Source organism: Buteo buteo, chromosome 10, assembly GCF_964188355.1.
Source record: "Buteo buteo chromosome 10, bButBut1.hap1.1, whole genome shotgun sequence".
In the NCBI taxonomy this organism is placed as follows: Eukaryota; Metazoa; Chordata; class Aves; order Accipitriformes; family Accipitridae; genus Buteo; species Buteo buteo.
This window is the reverse complement of record NC_134180.1, coordinates 12,913,640-12,935,717: the sequence shown is the minus strand read 5'-3', so window position 1 is coordinate 12,935,717 and position 22,078 is coordinate 12,913,640. Positions and strand designations below refer to the sequence as shown.

The following is a 22,078-nucleotide window of genomic DNA, read 5'->3' as shown; positions in this document are numbered from 1 at the left end:
GTTAACAGTGCACCTCCTGCAGGTGAATTTTCTGCAACAGATGGCATGCACTGGATCTTAAGAGGCACCCAGTTAGATTCTAGGGTATCCCAACATTTTGTTTTATTAACATTAAGCTGATACTGTAAATTATTTTTACTGTTACCAATCCATTTTTTATTTCCTACAACTCCTTAATTCTGAGGATAATTTTTTTTTATTATTTAAATGAACTGAAGGGAGCTGCTGTTTTTAACCCCATTCCAAAATACAGGCATTGGGTTTATAGGGATAAGATGGGTCTTGCCATTCATGTTAGGAATTTAGATGCTAAGAAGTTTGCACGTGGAGAACACAATTGCTTTTCAGCTGACTTGACTGGGTAGAACCCAGGCTCTTTTAAGGTCAAAAGCAAAAGTCCCATTTAATTGGGCATGACCAGGATTTCACACACCAATGATTAGTATGTAGATTCAGTCTTTCTGACAATTAAAGAGAACAATAGCTCCCCCTGAGTTTTTTTTGTCACAGTAATTTGAGTCTAATTCTAGTCTGAATTAAAACAACATTTGTTAAAGGTAAAAGCAAAAGTGGATTAAATGTCTAGCCTCACTCTTTCAAAGTAATACAATCTGGAATACCTTTATTAATCAAGTACAATGCAGAAACACCTCATAACAGACCAGTGACTCACTACAGTGCCGTAGATAGCAAGAGAACCATTGTTAAGCTGTTGGATCCTGTTGCTAATTGGAACACCAACTCCTTTTTTGCTCCACTGGATGGTTGGAGGTGGATCTCCTCTGACTTCACAATTCAATATAGCATTGCCACCCAAGGGCTCAATTCGGCTAGAGTGGTAATCCCCTTTGAAGACTGGAGGCTCTGAAAAACCAAGTGATGGCAGAGAAATAGCAGAGTCAAAATAAAATGCCCTTAATGAAATTGCTGGTAGGCATCATTCATCTCTGACTTTCTGAAGTGTGAATTTCAATCTGTTTCAATTTTTTTCCATTTAGCTATACACAAGGTAACAAATACTAGGGGTAACTTTTAAACTGAAAGAGGGTAGATTTAGATTAGTTATTAGGAGAAAATTCTTCACTGTGAGGGTGGCAATTCACTGGAACAAGTTGCCTAGAGAGGTTGTGGATGCCCCCTCCCTGGAAGTGTTCAAGGCCAGATTGGATGGGGCTTTGACCAACCTGGTCTAGTGGAAGGTGTCCCTGCCCATGGCAGGGTGTAGAACTAGATGATCTTTAAGGTCCCTTCCAACCCAAACCATTCTATGACTCTATGATTCTACTATCAAAACAGATGGCTGTGTGAAACTGTCCAATAGTGACCACAACTACTGTTATTTTACATACCTTTGACGTACACAAAACCAATAGCTTTGATTGAGCCAACTGTGTTTTCTGCTGTACATACATAGGTACCAGAATCATCTTTAGATACTCTTTCAATAACAAGTTCACTGTGTCCATTTACATCATCATATTGTGCTGAAGGGAGAACACACAGTAAAGGGTTACTTCAATGATCTTAATCATATACATCTCAGTGACTGGGATGTTGTAAGATTGTTTGAATTAGAGTGCTATTCAACAACACAGCTCAATAGCACTGTGCCATTTCATTTCTGAGACACCTCAGAAACACACAGAAAAGTCACTGCTGTGACATTTGCCCACATGCATGTATTCATTTAAGTAGTCCCTTAATTTTGAGTTGTTGGATGCTGAGTAAATATTATCAGACACTGAATGTTCTTAATGTGTTACACTATTGGCAACAGAAGAGGAACAACTTCTTAATTATCTTCCTTACAGCTTTGTTTCAGAGGCAATTTAATGACGTGATTGCGTAATACTGAAGATATTCCCCACACAAGCACTCCCTAACAAGTTTGTTCCCTCTAGATTTTTTTTTCCTTCCTTATCCTAAACTAATTGCAATGCTATGTGGGGGAAAACAACTCCAGAGCAGAATGCCCAGTAAGACCCAGTGTTACCCACCTGGAATGATGTTATTGTTAAAGGTCCATGTTATTTTGGGTACAGGTATCCCAGTTGCTTTGCAAGTTAATCTGAGCTGCTCTCCTTTAGTCAAAGCTATATCTCCAGGCAGTTCAGTAAAAGCTGGAAGTACATGAACTACCAGGGTGACAGTGTGTGTGTCTTCTCCAGCAGCATTGTTAGCAATACAGGTGTAACTACCAGAATCTTCAGGCTGAAAGAAAGCATGTTGGGGAAATTTCAGCTGTCATACATACTATAAAATGCTACCACCTGTAACAATAAGAGAACCTCAAAAGGTTTGGAGCAAGCATTCAGCAGAAATGCTCATCTGAACACTTTCACTCCCTCTAAATTTGAAGGATGACCTACACTTCTTTTTGCCCTTCCTGAGAATTTATCACAGATTATTCACAGATATTTTACTCCTCAAAGGATAATGAAACATTTATAAAGACTCTGGAACATTAAGAACAAGAAAACAAAAGAAAACAAAGACTAATCCAGAAGTGGGTGAAAACTAAGAAAAGCTGGGTCTTATTACTGCTAAACCTGTCAAGTCATAGCTTAGATTTAGGGAACTTACAACAACATTGTCCAAAATGAGGTCTCCATCTGGCACAGCCCGGTATTTTCCTACTGACTGTGTTAACAGCATATTGTCCTTCTTCCAGTTTATTGTTGGTGTTGGAATCCCCTCAGCCACACAGGACAGAACAGCCTGGGAGTCCTCTGTGACTGTGTACTGCACATCTGTGCTGTGAATCTTGGGTGGAACTGTGAGAAGGTTTATTAAAAAGATTTACCTCCATGTATTATCCAAGAACTACTGTAAAAGCATACAATTCTGGACTAAAGAAACCATTGCCTGGATCTTCTGTATTGTTTCTTGTCTCCATCAATGACCACCACTAAGCATGCCAGAGAAATGTGTGAAATACTTGTAACAAAGTATAAACCAAGTTAAGGAAATGTAATATTCTTCCTAAATTCAACCAACTGGCTTATAATACAACCAAATAAAACTCACCCATTAAGTAGCACAATTTTCTTGAACTTCTCCCTTACATCCTAGCTCCTTACCCTCCATATGTTCATGCTGTGATAACGTACATTGTTTCTGTACAGTCCCACTTACTGTGCACAGCGAGGTCCATGCTAGAAGTGCTGGACCCTGCCAGGTTTGCCGCTATGCATGTGTAACGGCCAGCGTCACCAGGCTGTACAAACACAATCTGCAGAGCACCAGTGCTAAGAATTCTTCTTCTAATGGACTCCGTTAGTTGCTGTCCATCTTTATGCCAACTGATCTCTGGCCCAGGGTAGCCTTCAGCCTCACATTGCAGAGTGACAGATTGATCAACAGGAACAACATATTTCTTGAGGTGGGACTTGATAACAGGAGGAACTGAAAAGAATTAAGAAAATTTTTAAAAGAATTAGATGTTGTAATAAGCATGGAACACTTCAGTTCTTAGTGAAAATAATACTAAAAGCATATTTTGATCCTAAAGTAGATAGACAACTAAACGGAATAAACCTCCGGGGCTCTATTCAGCATTACATCAAATAGGAAAGCATTAGATCCATTTCTATTGCTCAGAAATGTCTTTTGACCAGCAGAAAGCATGCACAAATTTCTTGCTGTAAATCACTACAAGAGTTTAAAAGATAATTTACCTTGAACTTTCAGTTTGATCTTCCCCAGAGCAGTGCCAGCTGGATTTTGAGCAACACACATATAAGTGCCAGCATCTTCAACAGTTGATTTTGCAATCTGTAAACTGCCACTTGGAAGAACCATGTAACTGTTGCCTAGAACAAATATAAGCAAAGTATGACACTTCTGTGTGTGTGTTTTATTTTTGTTTGTTTTTTAAATGAATGGGTTCCTTAGATACAAGTTTGAACGTTCCAAAAAGAGTAAATAAGCTTCTGAGTTACAGCAAGTAGGCTGGAGTTACAGGCTTTAAGAGGATACCTGTCGTGATTATATTGATGCCCTCCTTTTGCCATGTTATTACGGGTCGAGGTGTACCCGTCGCTTCACATGGTAGTAGAATGGGATTGTTCACAATGACATCCAGCACTCCTGGCTGAGTTTCGATAACTGGTGGTTCTGTGGAAAATACAGAAGATACTAAAATTGCATAAGCTGAGAGTCTGAGAAGGCTATATTAGCAACGGCTGCATTCTGCCAACCTTACAGAGAGCTCAGTTGAAGTGCTTTTAAATATAACATGCTCAGCATGAGTATAGGTACAGAACACAGCCTTACTTCATGCAATTTGCCATCACAGATACATTTTAACTTACCAAAAAGCAAAGAAACAAAAATCTTACAAAAATAAATTACAGCAGCATGGACTGGGGGGCTCTATCCAAAGTACCAGAGTTGTAACTTTGCATGAGTAGTGACTTTGTAAATAATCAGTGCACCTACAAGACAATTCAGCTAAGCAAGACACTACTTGTGATGGTCCACTCTGGCCTCACCATTGCTCTGCAGCATACGTATGTATTTAAAGGGCGACATTTACTGACAGAATGCACTTCCACTTCAGCTTCCCATCCTACCCTGAACATGAAGAGTGGCATGTCTGTGAGCTGAGCCAGCTGCGTTCCAGGCCACACAGGTGTACCGTCCCGCGTGTGCTAGCTGAGCAGCAGGTATTTCAATAGCACCTGCAGCAGAGAGAGAGTGCATTAGAACATACAGCAGTATCCTGTATTCACAGTAAAACTATCTTACAGCATCCATCTAAAGAGGTCTATATTTTTATTCTAAGGAATTGGAGAGGGGTTTGGGGGGGGGGGGGGATTATTTACTTCTAGACATGTACAATCACACCGTTTCACTGATTTTCTGTGGCTGAGATCCAGTCATGCACAGTACCTGAAGAGAGAATTCTGTAGCCATCTCCTCTGGGAAGCAACTTTATGCCATTTTTGGTCCAATGAACTGAGGGGACAGGAACTCCTGATGTGGTGCAGGAAATTACTACTGGAGACAGCTTTGTTACCAAAAGGTCTGTGGCTTCATCTGCTATAGATGGGGGCACTAAAAATGAAGATCAGCGTAAAGGTTACTTGCCCATTTTCATTTTTATGAATTCTTGGAAATAACTTATCTTTCTTGGGAATACCAGAGACTTATGGATATCAGTATCATAAAAGAATGATATAAAAATCTCATCTCAACATTAGAATGCCCCAAAGAAATTCTGGGTGCCATACACATTTAATAGCAATATCCCCTCTACCTTGAACAGTGAGCTCAACTGCTCTTTGATCTTCTCCTGCAACATTTGACACAGAGCACTCATAGACAGCAGTGTCATCCACAGTGGGAGAAATGATTACTAAGGAACCTGAAGATAGAAGTCTGAACAAAGAAAAGAGAAGAAAGTAAAAGCCATTGAAATACTTCTTTTCTTCTCAGGTAATCAGACCACTGAATTTGCTGGCTATACAAGATTACATTTAAGCATGGCTAGATTTTTAAAGTGCCAAAATCATCCTTGAAAACTTCAAACCCATGGTGAAAAGAAAACACCTCTCACCTGTATGTATTCTGGTTCTGGTCAACACTAAGCAGATGCCCATTCTTTTTCCAGCTAATTGCTGGTCTGGGAATTCCAGTGGTTTCACAAGGCAAAGTGGTCTGCACATTTACAGTAACTGTAATATTCGTATGTCCAGGAGCAATAGTTGGAGGAACTAAGGACAAACAAAGCCTAATTATTCAGAATAATTATATACATATGCCCCCACACCCCTCTCATACCTATATATAGAGCTGAACTGCCTGAAGACATTTACTTGATTTTTATAAAGGGTAACTTGACAGTAGTAAACATGCAGCATGGGATGTGTCAAGTCTTTCTAGTTCCAGTGCACCAGGAATAAATATTTTCTTGTCATGAACATTTGTGTTGTATTCCTAAGGCCATAAGTTTCTTCCCTTTTTTTTTGTTTTTTTTTTTTGTTTGTTTGTTTGTTTTAACCAGAGCAGCTCAAAAGGGGCTAAACTTAAAATTGGATCTGGCAGAACAAGAAAAATGATGTAACTGGACTTCAGACTTGTAAAAACACATATATTTATCTAAAACAAAAACTCTTACCAAGAACCTGCAGATCAATTCGTTTGCGTTCAGTGCCAGCTGTATTGGTTGCCATGCACACATATCTTCCTGTATCAGTAACATGTGCTGAGTGGATGTGTAGAGATCCATCCTCTAACATGGAATATCTGAAACAAAGCCATATATTTTTTTCTACTATCCAACCATAGGCTATCCTGGTAGTACAGAAGAAAAAGATGACTCAGGGTCCACAACAAATAGCCTGAACACATGGTGTCTTAATTTGGGCACATAGAGTTTTCTCATTTATTGCACTTATTCTGACTTCACTCTGTCCCAGCTCATCCATTTTCCAGAGAAATTATGAAATCTAGCTGACATAGTGATTCCACATAAATGATGCCAGATTTGCAGAAGATAACCAAAAGCCCTTTTTTATGGTTTCTCTCTTAACCTTAAAAAACTCTAATTAATGCTTGTACATTTTCTTTTTTCTTTGAAATATAACTGAATTCTTTAGCATTTGCTCAGTTCTAGAAAATGCCAAACTACTTCCCCTTAAAACAATCAGAAGACAGAAACCATTCACTGTAATAAAAGTTGATACTAGAACACATATAGAAAGTTTTATATATTAGAAACTACAGAGTACACTCAAGTAGCTTTTGGCCTGCATGAAATTTCTTGGCTTCATCCCCAAACTCCATATATATATAAAAAATAAAGTTCTTTCACATTTATTGTTCAAAATCTTTAATATCAGAAGAATTATTACTACATTTGGTTGTCAAAGGAGATTTTTGTCCTTTATAATAATAAAAGCATGAAACCCTTGGTACTGCTACTTTTCTGTAGAACAACGTCTTTGTATTACTGTTTCTATCACCATATTTTCCACATTTGGGTCTACAAGGTGATAGTACAAATATTAGTTCTGACCTGTGAAAACAAAACTAATTTACAAATCAGAGGTCTAATTAAGCTTTCTGTAATTAATAATACATTCTTAAAAAACAATGAAGAATATTTATGCTGACTACTGGACAATACCTCGTATTGTTTCCAGTAAAAATAGCCCCGTCCTTCCTCCATGTAATTCTCGGGGTTGGTACTCCTTTTGCAACACACTCCAGAACAGCAGAAGCGTTTAGATGCACAACAGCAGTCTGAGGACTGCTTTGGATTGTAGGAGCCACTGTAAAGGGAAAATTGCTGATGATACAGCGAAAAAAAACTTTATGCTGCAATGATTGAAACTAAACACATGAAAACAGATGCAGTAACAGGTATGGGGATCACTGCAAAGACAAACAAGTTTCTTACTATTTTGTGTAGTGCATGATAATTGTCATGATGCAGTAGGGAATGAAAAAGAAAGTTTGTCTGAAATGCATTGTAAAGATCATCTTTGCAAGTTACTGCAAAGGTTATCATATAGCTAAAACAGGAAGAGATTTCAGCATATTTAATTCAGCGAAATAAGGCTGTGGTGATATCCTTGCTTCCTAATTACAAATTAAGGAGAAAAAAGAATTTTAATTGGACCAGTAAGGACAGTCGCTGGGGTGACACAGTGTAATGCAGGTACACATGACTGGGCTGTGAACAGAACAGAAATAGGAAAAAAGTTTCTTATCATCACCCAGGTGTGAGAATAGAATAGTTTCTCATCAGACTAGAGGTGAGAAAATAAATAGGTTTAAAATTAAATTCAGGCCTATGGTAGTACAGGACAAGTACAGAGATGCATAGGGCCCTTCAAGCCCTACCTTCCTACTATCTCATGCTTACAGGTACAGAGAAGCAGCCACAGTTTTCAAGTAACTTGCAAAACTGGTGGCCACGCTAGCTATGAAACCTAGTCCCCCAAGGTGCCAGTCAAATGCTTTTAAGAATTTATCTGAATTCGTCCAAGACCATTTCTCAGTCCTGGATCTGGGTGTTCCTTCTAGATGTATCGTGACTCTGTATCAGGATGATGGCTAGATGCACAGCACCTTCCATTAGCAGGAAGCACAGAGAGATGGAGAGTGAGCTGTGGTGAGTCCCCAACAGGTCCTTTAGTGTGGGGGACAACTGTTGACTCAGATGGTGGCACACATGAGGTAATACACATGGTCCCAACAGTTTAGACACAGCCTAAGTGGCCAACACTTGGCTAGAAAGAGACTACTAATGCTTCTTCCTTGCCATTTGAACTCCTGCAGAAATACCATCCAAAGATCAAAATGCACAAGACTGGATCCATGATTTTACCATGTACTGTCAGCACGAACTCCCTGGTCATTTTTCCTGCGATATTACTTGCCACACATGTATAGCTTGCTGTATCGCTGAGGTCAGCATTATTGATCTGCAGGTATCGCCCATTGGATAGGATTCGAACTCGAGGAGTTCCCTAAGGGGAAAGAGAGAGAGAGTTTGACAAATTTAACTTTACCATTGTTCTCTGTATGAAGATAGAGCATTCTTTCATTGCAGAATAATAAAAGCCATGAAAGAAGGCCAAAGACAAACCAGGGACTGAATTCATTGCTGGCTTAACTTTGTTTACTTCCATGAAGATAATAGGGTAAACAATGTTTTAAAAAATTATCATTGCTTAATGGTTCCCCCTTGAAACCCCTACTGGGACTTGTGCCTGAAAAAGGCAACTTTTTTAGGTTACATAGCCAAAGAGCTTTTGAATTTTTAAAGAAAGGGGCAGCTAATAGCACACAATGGACATTATTTATTTTTTTGAAAAATCTGTGCACACTACAGGCAGAAGAAATACAAATTTCTCTACACTGTTCTTCAAACATCACAGTCTTGATCAGGTGGGAGCCAGCATAAACTTAGCCTACTAAGTTTACTAGCCAGAAAGTTTACTAGCCAGCATTTCTGAATATGAGGATACCACTCTTCTCAGCTCTACAGTGACTCTACAGCGCCTGCTAGGTAGCCATTTGAAGTCAAAGCTTTTCTACCACAACCAGTCTGCATCATATCTGCATGAATGACTGACAGTGATATCAACTACAAGTTTTCAAAAACCTGACTGGATTAAAAAAAACAGTAGAAAAAGAACAGAAACTCAAACTTTTCCAGTATGTGCTACCCACACTTCAGATAAAATTGAAAGCTGACATTCTTTCCCACCTACTCTTTTGGTTAGAAGATCTGAGAATAGCAACTACAACAGATAGGTGAAACTCCTCCAGTTCAACTCAGCAAGTCTACCAGTGTAGAATAAACAGCAGTGCTGGAGCCTCACAGGTGAAATGATTCACCATCAGAGTAAATTATAGACAGTCAGATTTGGAGTAATAACTGGTATTTCCTGTTGAAACGGGGAGCCAAAGGAACCTTAGTAGATATAGTAGATCTACGGATGTAGATAGGAACTGTTTAATAATTATCTAGCTTATAGTGAAGTTAAAGAAATTTCAATAGAGGTAGACATGGCCCAAGGGGATGAGAAGTGATACTGAACATTTGCATTGTTGAGGCTGGCTGGGGCAGGAGATAGTCCCTGAGAAGAAGCAGCAGTCAACCCCAAGAACCAGCCAAGACCGGCCTTGTCACTTTTTGGAACTAATTTTAATATGAAGCGGGGATAGATCATGCCTATGTATAGGCGTATTGTGAAACTCTATGTATATGTAACACTTGACTGTATAAATTTGAAGCAAACTGCCGAGTCAGGCGCGCACAACTTTGGTGGGACTACCCCCCTGTGCTGCCCAGCGCTGAATGAACATACCTACTTTACAATCTCACTGATTGTGGAGTCTGTTTCCGCACGTCACTGTTGAGTACATAGCCTATGCTATGGTTTCTAAACACAGAAGCATACAGATGACAAAAGACAAGCAATGAAGCTATCATGTAATACTTATGCTCTACTCAAGGTACGTCAGAAAACCCATCTTTGAAAAAATACAAATTCAGCAATTCTTCTGGTGTTTAAATAAAGCCAGATTAGGTCAAGACACTCCTACCTACTTTTCTTAACACTCAATGTGCATTTCCAGATCAATGAAGGGTACAAGGACTCTAAAGCTGCTAGAGGCTAGATCTTTCTATAGTTCTGTGAGAGACTGAATTGTTACCTTGAGCTGTTTGTCTCAAGGATTGTTAGGTGTGAGAGACTGGACTGTCATCTCAAGCCATCCATCTCAACGATTGTTTGACCTGAGAGACTGAACTGTGAACTATTTATCTCAAGCCATTTGTCTCTGGGATGGCCTGTTTAAGCAGGACACTCCTCTGTCCATAAGGATGATTACCAGGCCATTGAGGCATCCAGGGGAGGAAACGGGCTGGAGCCCCAGGAAGCATGCAGGAATGTGGAGACTACCATTCTCATGGAAACTGTAGTCTTTGAGATAAGATAGTGGTTTCTAGTGTTGATCATGTGAAGGTCATGTGATAGACGAAACCTGCAGTGCGTGAACAGTGCATGAACAGTACGTATGCGCATGCATCATTGAACTATGTCCTATAAAAAACATGTGGAGACAAGCTGTGGTGTGCACCCACCACCGAAGAATTGAAGGCTGAGGACCAACTGGATGCCGCTGGATCCATGGTGGTGACTATCCTCGCAACTCTATCCCAACTGCTTGCTTGATTTCTGCCTTTTCTTCCATTCTATCCTATCGCTACTATTTTCTACTTTTGATAATAAAAGCTCTTTTGGGTATATGGCATATGACCTTGTTTGTGTCTTAATCTCGCTCTTGGGATCATATCAAAACCTTCCCTGACATTGGATCAGGACAAGTTCTGCTACCAAAAATCATGGTGCTGCACAATTACATCATTAAGCATACAGAGGTCTAGAGTAGACCTCAAAATCTGCACAGTGGAAGACAACAAAACTAGGAGGAATGACACCCTCCACCACAAGGGTGTTTCACAAAAACCAGTGATGATTTAAATTGAAATAACACTGCAACCTGAGAACCTGACTTTCTCCAATCCTCTCTTGTCACCATGAAACCTCTATTTTTCCAAGATAAGGAAGATGATATGCCACAGAGCACTTCTCTTTCCACACCCAAGGAGAGCTCTTTCTCACCTGCTTAGTATTAGTAGGCTGTTACATTTCTTTGAGTTCGAGAAAGCAACCAGGCATTCAGGAGGACACTAATGTTTTCCTGATATCTGGAGAATATATTTATATAAGCTAAGCTGAAAAATGAAAAGGATGGTAGGGACCAGAATAAACCCAAGTCTGCTACTTAAAATACATGTGACAAATTACGAGTGCTGTGTCTGAACTAAATTTATAGCTTAAATTTAGTGCTGGAGGAGAGCTAACTCTAGAGATTGAAATTCCCTCCTCTATTATAAATCAAAAAGCAGGGGATTGACCATACCACACAACCAAGATGCCTTAGCCCTTACATACTGACATGAATTCATGAGGCAAGAAGAAAACTAACATTGCAAAAGTTAATTCACAGGTTATCAGCTGAGTACCTATGTCTATCATGGTGTTCCTCTGTTGCTTTGTTTTCTGGTGAATTTTGTAACCCTGGCTTCTTTTCACGGTTTATTTTCATTGAGTACTGCTTTTAAAACTCAAGCTTTCCAAGGAAGACTGAGGCAAAAAGTATTCACATACTCTGACTTCCAAGCCTTGTTCAACCTTGCTTTCATAAAAATAATCACTACCTAATTAAAGAATTAATCATTCAGAAGAAAGGTGTTTCTGTTAAACTTGTTTCTAGCTAGTTCTTGTGCTATATTCAAGGTAGCATTCCCTAGCAGCACATAGTGAAACATAATTACCCACCATACTCCTATTTCTTCCACTAATATTTCATTCTTCTAAATTTACAACAGAGTAAGAGTCTGAGGAATGGCATGTCAGAAGGAAAGCAAATAAGCAGAACTTCGGGTGACTAAAGATCAATTGAGGGAAAATTATTAAGTTCAATTAATAACTGAACTTAAATTGTTCAGTTGGAAAACACCTGGTTTCTCAGTGATCCCAAGGAAGGAGATGGGAAGCAAAAAATTATTTCTGTATCAACCATCCTCATCTTGCTAATTGTCTCTCAACCAGCAAAGACTTGATGCCTTAACATGACACTACATGGAATTCTGAGTGAAAAAGATGCATTTGATACAAAACTGTGGTGATTAGCAACCCATTCTCTTTTCTTTGTTTCCAACGTAAATAATTTAAATCCTTTCTAAATACTACTAAAATATGAGGATGCATAATATACCCAAAGGAAACATATAGTGTAGTCTTTTCTCAGCTACCTTTCCTGGGAAGCCATTCAGGAGTATACCGAAGGCTTCTAGCATTGTTCAGAGGATCCAGGAGGAGCAAGGGATCCCCCTAAAGGAAAAAAGAACAAGTAACAGCGGGATGGCCACTTCACATGCTTGCTAGCTTCAGGTACTCATTTAGGACTAACTGTATTTGTTCTGGGGCTACTCAGCTTCTCTTGAATTCAAGGCACCATAACTTGGACTGCACTGAAGGGGCAAGTGAGCAGAATAAGAAACCTCAAGCACTGTGTGTAAAAAATAAAGGGAGCAAAAGACTAGTTCAAATAACATAACCACTATACCTCTAGAAGTTCTCCATTTTTAAGCCATGAGATTGTCGGAGGTGGCACAGCATCTGACTTGCATTCCAGTATAACTTGTCTGTTCTGCAGCACGGTGAGGTCCTGTGGACCACTGGTACCAGCAATATTAGGAGGAACTGTTACAAAAATTAAGAAAAAAAATAAACACCACACATATGAGCTAGCATTAAAATTACTTATGGGAAATTTCTAATTTCTCTCTTAAGTTTAAAATAAATGCAAAGCTACAGTATCATTAATTAGTTCTACTTTTCAATACCTGTGTTAAATATATGACATTTGTTTAACTGGTGAACCTGTTTCCTAATTCACACACTGGAAACTACTGTGACAAAAATTAAAGTCCCTTCTCAGTGAGAGAAGCATTTAAGCCAGATAGAGCAGAGATCACCGAAGTTCCGTAAACTGTTTATCAATAAACATGGGAGCTAAAATCTTCAAGAAGAAATCCAAGGCATATTGTAGAACTGCAGAAGTCCCATTTATACTTCCTTTACTATCATTACATTTTATGTATTCATTTCTAAGTACATTTCTTATCTATTATCATCTTAGTTTTTCAGTAGAAAAAGGTATCAGTATACTTCACATTCTTTCTCAGTAAGCACAATAAACTCAATCCAACTGAATACTGGTATCTATAAACTTCCTAGGTATTCAAAATATAAGACTTGGAATTATAATAGAAATCAGTTGCATCAGGTGGAAGTTTCCCTTTTAATTGTGTATCATGTTCAGAATAGTTACCTTTATTCTGAAATGTTAATTCTGATGATATGGTGTAATATCACTTTCTCAAAACACGTAATATTTCTTCTTCAGTAATATATAACTTGTTAAATGAGATACTGATATGTACATTAGCAGTTTATGCTTTGAAGGAATAATTTCTTTTCCTAAATTAAACTTACCATGCACTCTTACTAAATATTCCTTATCATCATCTCCTGCTGGGCTAGATGCCAAACATGTGTATCTTCCAGTGTCCTCCACCTAGAAACACAGAAACAACTTCAGCAGAAACCATAGAATATGGGAACAATTCAGAAAAACTGTGAAATATAAACATGGACAACAACATGTAACAGGCAGCACTTGAACACAAACACAGTAAATAAGGAATGCCTGAAATAAATTAATGAAGTTCTTGAAAACTTCTTTATTTTACCATGGTAGAATTGTACACAGATTGCTTCAGAGTTGCAGGACCCCATAAAATCTCTCTGGATAACGTGTCTCCAGCAAGAACCCTTCTTTTTGTGATGCTTTTTGCAGCAGGTGATCAATAAAGATGGAACTGGCTATAGGTATTGTGTACTAAGGAAATCTTTTTGTGTACACATACTCGTTAATACTTTTATACTTTCTTCTTCCTACAAACTCTTCATTGTAAAGATAAGGAGCGTTTGCTTTATAAACAAAACGAGCAGCAATCAGTCCCAAGTCCTGTCCCACTTCTGTTTGGTGAACTTCAGTCTGGCTGTCCACAGCTGAGTACAGCCTTAGTTTAGGCTGAGTACAGCAGGTTTTTAAAGGTTCTTTTTCCCTGGACTCCTTTATTGTCTGAATTAATCTGAAAGTCTTTCTATTGTCTTTATTTATTTTTTCTTAACTTGCACACAGATGACTACAAATGCAGTTTTCTCTGTAATCTACAACTTATACATGTGAGAAGCAAATGGATATTAGGAAAATCCGAGCTAATGGAAAGAAAAATGAAAAAAGGCTGAGGAGGAACTATAAAACACAAAAGAAGACAAGCAAGAGATAGCAACAAGAGTCAAATAGGTAGGAAATGAACAAGAACAGATTACAGACACAGACTAAAACCAGAAATAACCCCAGAAAAAGACAAGTCCCTAGCATTGATTGTTCTGCTTTGTAACAAGTACCAATAAATAAAAAAATTACAGAACTCTGAAATAAACTTGGAGTAATAATGCTCAGAAGAGGCAGAAGTGCTTGGGCACTCTCAACCTATAATACTACTGCTTATTCTGGATGGGAAACTCTAAGGCAAGGTTTGAAAAATATATTCGCTAACCACAAAGGCAGGTGGATGATTTTACAGAGGCTTTTTAGGACATCTCTTAAGATGGTCCTAATAGCAGGCAGTTCTGTGCACTCCTCTAGGGTTTGCAAAACTGAGCCTATTTGAAACAAACACTCTACCTGAGCACTGGTTATTTGAAGGACTTCTCTTAGGACATGAACATTATCATTCTGCAGAAGCGGGCGTCCATCCTTCATCCATGAGATTTTGGGGACTGGAATACCAGAGGAGATGCAGACAAGTTCAAGAGGGTTGTTAACAATGACAGAGAGCTCTGCTGGCTCATCTGAACCATTGATGTGAGGTGGCTCTGTGGAAGGAAAAACATTCAAATTCTTTATTGGCTCAAAAAGTCTATAAAACATGATACACAGCCTTGTGGTTAGAGTTTGCAGAATTAGTCTACATTAGTATTATTTCTGACTGTGTCATGAACTCACTGAGTATCTCACCTGCCTCTTAATTTGCATATTTTATGAGTTGGAATTATGAGTATGAAAATGTTTTCATATTCCCAGGTAAAATACATTATAAGATATCAGTGAATATATTTATTAGCCCTTTAGCTGTTGTACCTTCAGCTATGCCATCTGCTGTGCTATCATCCTGTCAAGCTGAATTTCTACTAACGGAAGTTATTAATTTAAACCAAATTACTTTGTAAATTAGTTTACTATTAATTATAGCATATTTCAGTAGTCGGGAAACATGAAAAAATATATACTATGTTACACATCCACACATCTTTAGGTACATTCCATTTCCTTATTTCTCTTATTTATCCCAGTAAATGTTTCTTGAAAATACTCCTTATCCCTCGATATTTTTTTAATTGTTGTCCTGAGTAGATACTAATTTACAGCTCATATTTTGTTCATACGAGGGGTTAACACTTACCCAGCACTTTTAGGGAAAAGTGCTTGCTGATATCTCCAGCTTCATTGGATGCTACACAAGTGTATTTGCCTGTGTCACCAGTCTCTGCTTTTACAAAATGAAGGGCCATTCCTTGGTTACTTGACATCAGGTGAGCTCCAAGGCTTAAAGGATGTCCATTTTTAAACCAAGACATAGTGGGGGCAGGATTGCCATCAGTAAGACACTTCATCAAAGCTGAACTGCCTTTTACTACGGTCACATCCTCCGTTCCTCCTGCATTATCCAAGCTTGGTGGTACTGCCGAGAAACAAAGATCTGATTCATACAGAGTACAACCCAAGTGTTAATTCTGAATTTAAGGAAGTTGGAATGCAGCTACCGTTTTGCATTTCCCCACTTACATTCATGTTTAGCACATGCATTAAAATTCACTTAGAAATTATAGATTATTATTCTTTCTAAAAAACTTGTGACACATTATGGGTGCCAATTCAAGTAAGGACTCTTCCAGGGTTAAAACATTTTCCATTAAAAAAAACACATTGAAAAGTTAATCTTTCCCTCATGATTACCTGTGTAAGATATACTTGTGCTTGTCTGCAATTTTGTGTTGGTGAGAAAGAAAACTGAATATTAGGTTTAAGAAATTAAGAAATAAGAATCTTTACATGAAGCATTTCAGAGAAACTCACCAAAAACTTGAAGGTTGTAATGTTTGTTGTCCACTCCAGCCCTGTTAGATGCCACACAAGTGTACACACCAGTATCAGATATCTGCACTCGGGCAAGTCTAAAGAGAAAATAATTTTAAGCAAGCTGTAAATGGAATACATTATCTTTATTATGGCATGGTTTGGATCAAATTTTATTCTTGCTTCCAAAAATACTAGCAGAATTACGCTGATACAGCAAAAGAGAAGAGAAAACTCAGCTAGTTAAAATAGATGAAAACCAACCTGAGAATTTGCCCAGCTGACAGCAACCTGATTTGGGAGGAGACAGACAGAGGAAGGCCATTCTTCAGCCAGTTTATCTGTGGTGGTGGGGTTCCAGTAGCAGTACATTCAACATTTAAGGAGGTGTCCAAAAGGGCAGTGAGGTCTTCTGGTTTATCTTTATTATTGGCTATTGTTGGAGGAACTACATTTTGTAAATGTTGAAAAGGAAGATATTAAAACTGGCTCTTAAAACCATTCCACATGTGTTACCTTGCAGGAAATCCTGCACCTAATGCCCCACAGGCAATTCAGTAAGAAGATCCCCATTTTTTTAAAGAGTAAATCCTCTAACAATAATATTGAACACTAATAAATTATCATTTTACATATTTAAAATCAGATGCACTTTAGAGTGATAGTGGAATTATCTCTTTGATTTGTCAGGCTGTGGCAAACAAGAGGGAGCTCAGAGCCTGAAGCTCATGGGTAGAGAATGACAATGCAGGAATGACAATGCAGGTGGTCAGGCCTTACAGAGGATGGGCTGAACCACTTAAGGGCCAGATGGGACTTGGCAGTTCACTGCCACTCAAACTTACCTATTGAAATAAATCTTAAATAAAGTGAAAGCTAGAATCATGCAAGAGGAAAGTTAGTTTATTAACTTCTAGATGTATATGCTGACTTAATTTTTAAATATAGAAAATTTCAAAATGCCTGGTTAAGTATTCTGGCTGATTACTGTAAAAGAACTGCTTTTTGTGTTTGGTGGTTTTACATGTTAGTTTGAAAGCCTTGGTCTTGGGGGCAAGAAGGGACTCACTACATAAAGAAGGCCCAGCCACATGCAGCTCCAAGCTCTGGCTGACTTAAGATTCCATCACACACCATGACAGTTGCATAGATAAGACCATCTAAGTTGGTTATTGCTTGAACCTCAATGAATACAAATTGACCAAAAAGGTCTCCACTGTTGTGTGGTGCCATTCTGTCCCCAAAAGACATGATGTGGTCATTCAGTATTGTTATTTATTTTGTCAGAGGTCATCTCTTGCTAGTCTGCTCATACTCGTAATTCCAATTGATTCTGAGTCTCTGTATAACTGGGACAGACACATTACTGTTAAACACTGCCTTATGCAGAGCTCTTCACTCTTTCACACTAGTCATTATACTTAATGGACACATTTTTCACAAATTAAAATGTCCACTCTCTGCACTGCTAAAGAAGAGTTATGCTCACTATCTTCTGTATGTCAAATTGTGCAAGAGAAGAGAATTTAATCCAAAACTCTATAATTTTTCTTTTAAACACTAGGGACCTTTAACTATTAGTTCTCTACCATACTACTCTTGTTGTAGCTAATGTGCTTTGATTGGAATTATTGAAGATAAACTAATAGAACAAAATAGATAGCAGTATCCTAGTAAATCAGCCCAAAGTGTATCTTTCTCCGCAAGAAAAAAAAAATCACCACAAGCAGAATTCCTCTATTATGAAATACACCAAAGGAATTAATTTCTGTTTATCCCAAAACATATTTACCAGTGATTTCAATCGTTTTGTCATTGACAGAACATCCTGTGTAATATACTGTGATATCTACAGTACATGAAATTGGAAACACATGCATGTAGTATTACACTGAAGACAGGCATTCATTTCTTGGCCCTCTCTTGGGAGCACTTACAAAGATAGGATTATAGACCAGATTTCAGTTTCACATCTGTGAAAACTCACCATATACATTCAAGTTGAAAATTCGGTCTTCCTCTCCTGCAGGATTAGTAGCCACACAAGTGTATTTTCCTGTGTCAGAACTGAGAGCTCTGAAAACGTTTAATGTGCTGCCATCTGGAGTTACCCTACAAGGAAGGTCGTAAAATCCAGTGAGTTTGTTTACGTATTCCTATGACCTGGCAAATAAACAGTCAGTTTTGTACATTTAAATAAGCTACCTGTATCTATCCTCTTGGGAATTTGGTGAGAGAACCATTGGTTTTCTTGCAAAGTATTATTATTAGAGATAGGCTAGGGAGTTTTTCCTAGAGATGTCCTGTATTTAAACTTGTACTAGTATTCAATTCTAAGCAGGCTTTTGAAGAACCCATGATGAAAAGCATCAAGAGTAAAATGTTTCCATGTCTCAGATCCTTCCTCTCCAAAGGAACTTAATAGAACTTATTGACATTAATAAACTTTAATGAACCTGATGAACTTTAATGGAATTTATTAGCTGAGAAAGGAATAGATATAATATACTTATCTCTGTATAAAAAAAAAAATAAATAAAAATCAAAGTAGTAACAAATTATACTAGATTTATAGAAGCTAAAGAGGGAGATGATGTTCTTAACCTGGCTAAGCTAAGACTCAGGCTCTCTTTACACTTGCCCCGTAGGGCCCTCTTTTATGCTCCCTCTTTAGGGCCCTCTGAGGTTTAAAATTAGAGTAGATGACAATGCAATGTCTGCTTATTTTTGCTTGCCTTATTCTTTGTAAATCGTCACTGACAACTGTTTTTCCACCTTTAAGCCATTGTATAACAGGCATGGGCACTCCATTGACATTGCAGACGAGCTGGATGCTTTCTCCCAGGAGGACACTGACCTCACTAGGTATTTCAGAGCCAACAATATCAGGAGGAACTGGAAATACATGATGGAGGGAAGAGAAGATTCATCAGCAAGAAACATAATCTAAACTGTAAACTTACACTGTAGTAGCTCATAAGTACTAGCATTTATTGCAGTACCTTCATTCAAATCTAGTTTAGAAAGTACATGATTATGTTGTTGTTAGAGGAGGTTCTGCGAAGATAAATTCAAAGCCACTTTAATAATTCCTTAAAACAGCTAATTTACAAAATAATAAAAAACATGTATCTTTGCCATTATATTTAATATCTACAGTTATCTGCTTAAACAATGCTAACATACAATATTATGACAAAATCCCATTTCATTAAACATCACAATGCACTGTAACAATTAAATGCCTGTTTAACTCTTGAGCATGTGCTTAGTGCACAGTCACATGCTCTATTGCATCAAGACTATCATATTCCTGTTATGAGCCACACACTTACTCCACCTTAACCAGCAGCCATTTTTAGCCTGTTCTTCCAAAGAACAAGGATGACAGTCATGCTATCCATCAAGACTGTCAGTCCCACTAGTAAGTTTTGAGCATTTCAAGCTATTTCAGTCACATTTGATCAAACAAGCAGCTTGATTTCAATTCCTAAGCTTGGGGAAAAACTGGCAGACAGGCAGGGACACACACAAAAAACCAGCACCCCCAAGGAACGATTGCCATGGCAAAGAGTTACTAGATGGCCAGCTATCACACATGGGTGTGCCTGCACACTCAGCTCACAGCTGATGCTCCCTCTTCTTCCTCAACCAGCAACTGCTGGTGTGGGAAAGGACGATGTCAGAAAGCCAGAGATGCTATATAATAGGTGTCTTACTGGACAGGGGAGGGAACTAGCGCAATTAATGGGGATGAGTCATTAGGAACAGAGGAAAACAAAGATAGTTGCAGTGCAAGGCAGGAGACAATTCCGTAAAAAATAAGGGTTTCTCATCTGAAGGGGGGGGGGGGGGAATCATAAGGAAATTCTGCCAGTATTTCTTTGCTATGTCCTCCTATTTGCTATTGCAAAAAAGGCAAGTGGTATCACTGCTTCTGAAACCATCTATGTGTGGTGCTCCACACTCAATCAACCAGCATAGCTTCAGTGTTCAGCAGGAGGAAGGATGTGATCAGCAGCAAACACACACAGCCTTCCTGATTGCTTCCAAGTTATGTCATCTCAGTGTCTCTAGTACAGAGACAGAGTCATACTCAACCAATTATTAATCAGTTCTGCTCACTGCACTCTCATGCCTTACCTTGGATAGAAAGCACGTAACTTTTCTGAGCTTTTCCCTCTATATTTGAGGCAATACATGTGTAGGTCCCACTGTCTAGAAGCTGAGAGCGAGCGATCTGAAGCTTGCTTCCACCAGATAAAATATGAACTTCAAGATAATCAGAGTTTTCTGAAAATATGTAAACAGGTAGTCATTCCAAACCAGGCCACAGAGAGCAAACACATTTTGAGAATTTTTTTCATCAAAATTTCAAAAGAAAACAAAGATTCAGATCTGTTAACATAAGAGTCTGCCTAGAGACAGATGAAGAAGAAACAAAAAATAGGCAGCAAATAGCACAGTGGTGCCCCAAAGGGGGAAAAAAGAGCAGAAAGAGTGTGAGAGAATGTTACCTATTGGTTTTCCATCCTTAAGCCACACTAATGTTGGTGGAGGAATTCCAGTAGCATCGCACGCAAAGGTAACAGGATTACTGATAGTTTCATTAACCAACTCTTGTTCAGGGCCTTCTATATTTGGTGGCACTATAAATTGAATGGAAGCAATAAGAATAGTTTGGTTATCAAATATTTCTGTAAACTGATTTTGAATTGTCTACTCCACAATGTCTATGGTATTATAATAACTACTGCAGATAATGCAGAGTATGCTCACCATAAATATTAAGATGGAAATTTTTATCATCTTGCCCTGCAATATTTATGGCTTTGCACACGTATTGGCCCGTGTCAGAAACCTAAAACAAAAATAAATTAAAAAAACCTTATTATGGAGTCTTATTTTAATGTTACAATTTAGAGATATTAACAGCCTTTGCCTCTGCCAGCTCAAGGTCCTTTTCACAGAATGAAAGGCCTCCAGCAAATACATCTCCTATGCACAGCTAGTAGAAAACACCAGTAAAGGGCAAAACAATTGCTTAACACTAGCAGAGTAGTGGCAGATGCAGCATTCTAAAAGCCTGGCCTACCTCTGCACCCTTGATTTGTAATGTTTGCCCATCTGCTAAAATCTCCACATTTGCAGACTCTGAAATTAGGCGCCTGTTCTTGTACCAGGTGATGACTGGTGGTGGAATAGCATTGGATTCACACTCTAACATCACCGGGGTGCCCACTCTCACGTTCAGCACTGTCAGTGAGGTTCCACTATGGTCTTTGATGCTTGGGGGTACTGTAGAAGAAGCTCAGAGTTATTTTTGCCTTTTTTTGGTGAGAGGGCAGAAAACGACCTAATAAAAATAAATATAAATTACTGCATTTTCAAAGCAATAGGTATTATTTCAGAAAATAGTAAAAAAACAAACCAAGGACAGTTAGGAAACTCTTCTTCTGACTTTCCCCAGCTTGGTTTCTGGCAATACAAGTATATTCACCATCATCTAGTAGTTTGGCTCGGGGAATCTGCAGAGTCCGAGCACCTGAAGTAAAGAGAGAAGGTTTGAGATTTATTCGTGGTTATTGTGTCAATCTCAAATGCTATTTTAAAATTCCAGGTCCAACAGACTGAGCACAGGCACTAAATTAACCTCAGATTCAAAAAAGCCCTGCACTGCCATTGCTTTTTAAGGTTCTTAAATCCTTTAAAAAAAAAATAAAAATCCAGACAAGAGAACTAAAATTTTAGGGTAAATTTCATTAGTACTGTTAAT

The 22,078-nt window shown here is 38.4% G+C and overlaps 1 protein-coding gene across 1 annotated transcript in view; it reads right to left on the bottom strand.

The window, feature by feature from the left end:
• The window catches only part of HMCN1 (hemicentin 1), a 210,130-nt gene that overhangs the window by 31,538 nt on the left and 156,514 nt on the right, over positions 1-22,078 (bottom strand). The window contains exons 59-85 of the mRNA XM_075038698.1: positions 21,734-21,847; positions 21,398-21,600; positions 21,082-21,163; positions 20,820-20,951; positions 20,446-20,595; positions 19,038-19,197; positions 18,290-18,414; positions 16,567-16,750; positions 16,303-16,400; positions 15,629-15,907; positions 14,851-15,041; positions 13,590-13,671; positions 12,658-12,794; positions 8,339-8,480; positions 7,133-7,277; positions 6,122-6,249; positions 5,561-5,717; positions 5,261-5,382; positions 4,894-5,058; positions 4,575-4,682; positions 3,979-4,116; positions 3,678-3,812; positions 3,136-3,405; positions 2,584-2,774; positions 1,998-2,211; positions 1,350-1,484; positions 674-864 (exon numbers count right to left, since the gene is read on the bottom strand). Of these exons, the coding sequence (XP_074894799.1) occupies positions 674-864; positions 1,350-1,484; positions 1,998-2,211; positions 2,584-2,774; positions 3,136-3,405; positions 3,678-3,812; positions 3,979-4,116; positions 4,575-4,682; positions 4,894-5,058; positions 5,261-5,382; positions 5,561-5,717; positions 6,122-6,249; positions 7,133-7,277; positions 8,339-8,480; positions 12,658-12,794; positions 13,590-13,671; positions 14,851-15,041; positions 15,629-15,907; positions 16,303-16,400; positions 16,567-16,750; positions 18,290-18,414; positions 19,038-19,197; positions 20,446-20,595; positions 20,820-20,951; positions 21,082-21,163; positions 21,398-21,600; positions 21,734-21,847 (4,178 nt within the window). The remainder of the gene's footprint in view (positions 1-673; positions 865-1,349; positions 1,485-1,997; positions 2,212-2,583; positions 2,775-3,135; positions 3,406-3,677; positions 3,813-3,978; positions 4,117-4,574; positions 4,683-4,893; positions 5,059-5,260; positions 5,383-5,560; positions 5,718-6,121; positions 6,250-7,132; positions 7,278-8,338; positions 8,481-12,657; positions 12,795-13,589; positions 13,672-14,850; positions 15,042-15,628; positions 15,908-16,302; positions 16,401-16,566; positions 16,751-18,289; positions 18,415-19,037; positions 19,198-20,445; positions 20,596-20,819; positions 20,952-21,081; positions 21,164-21,397; positions 21,601-21,733; positions 21,848-22,078) is intronic.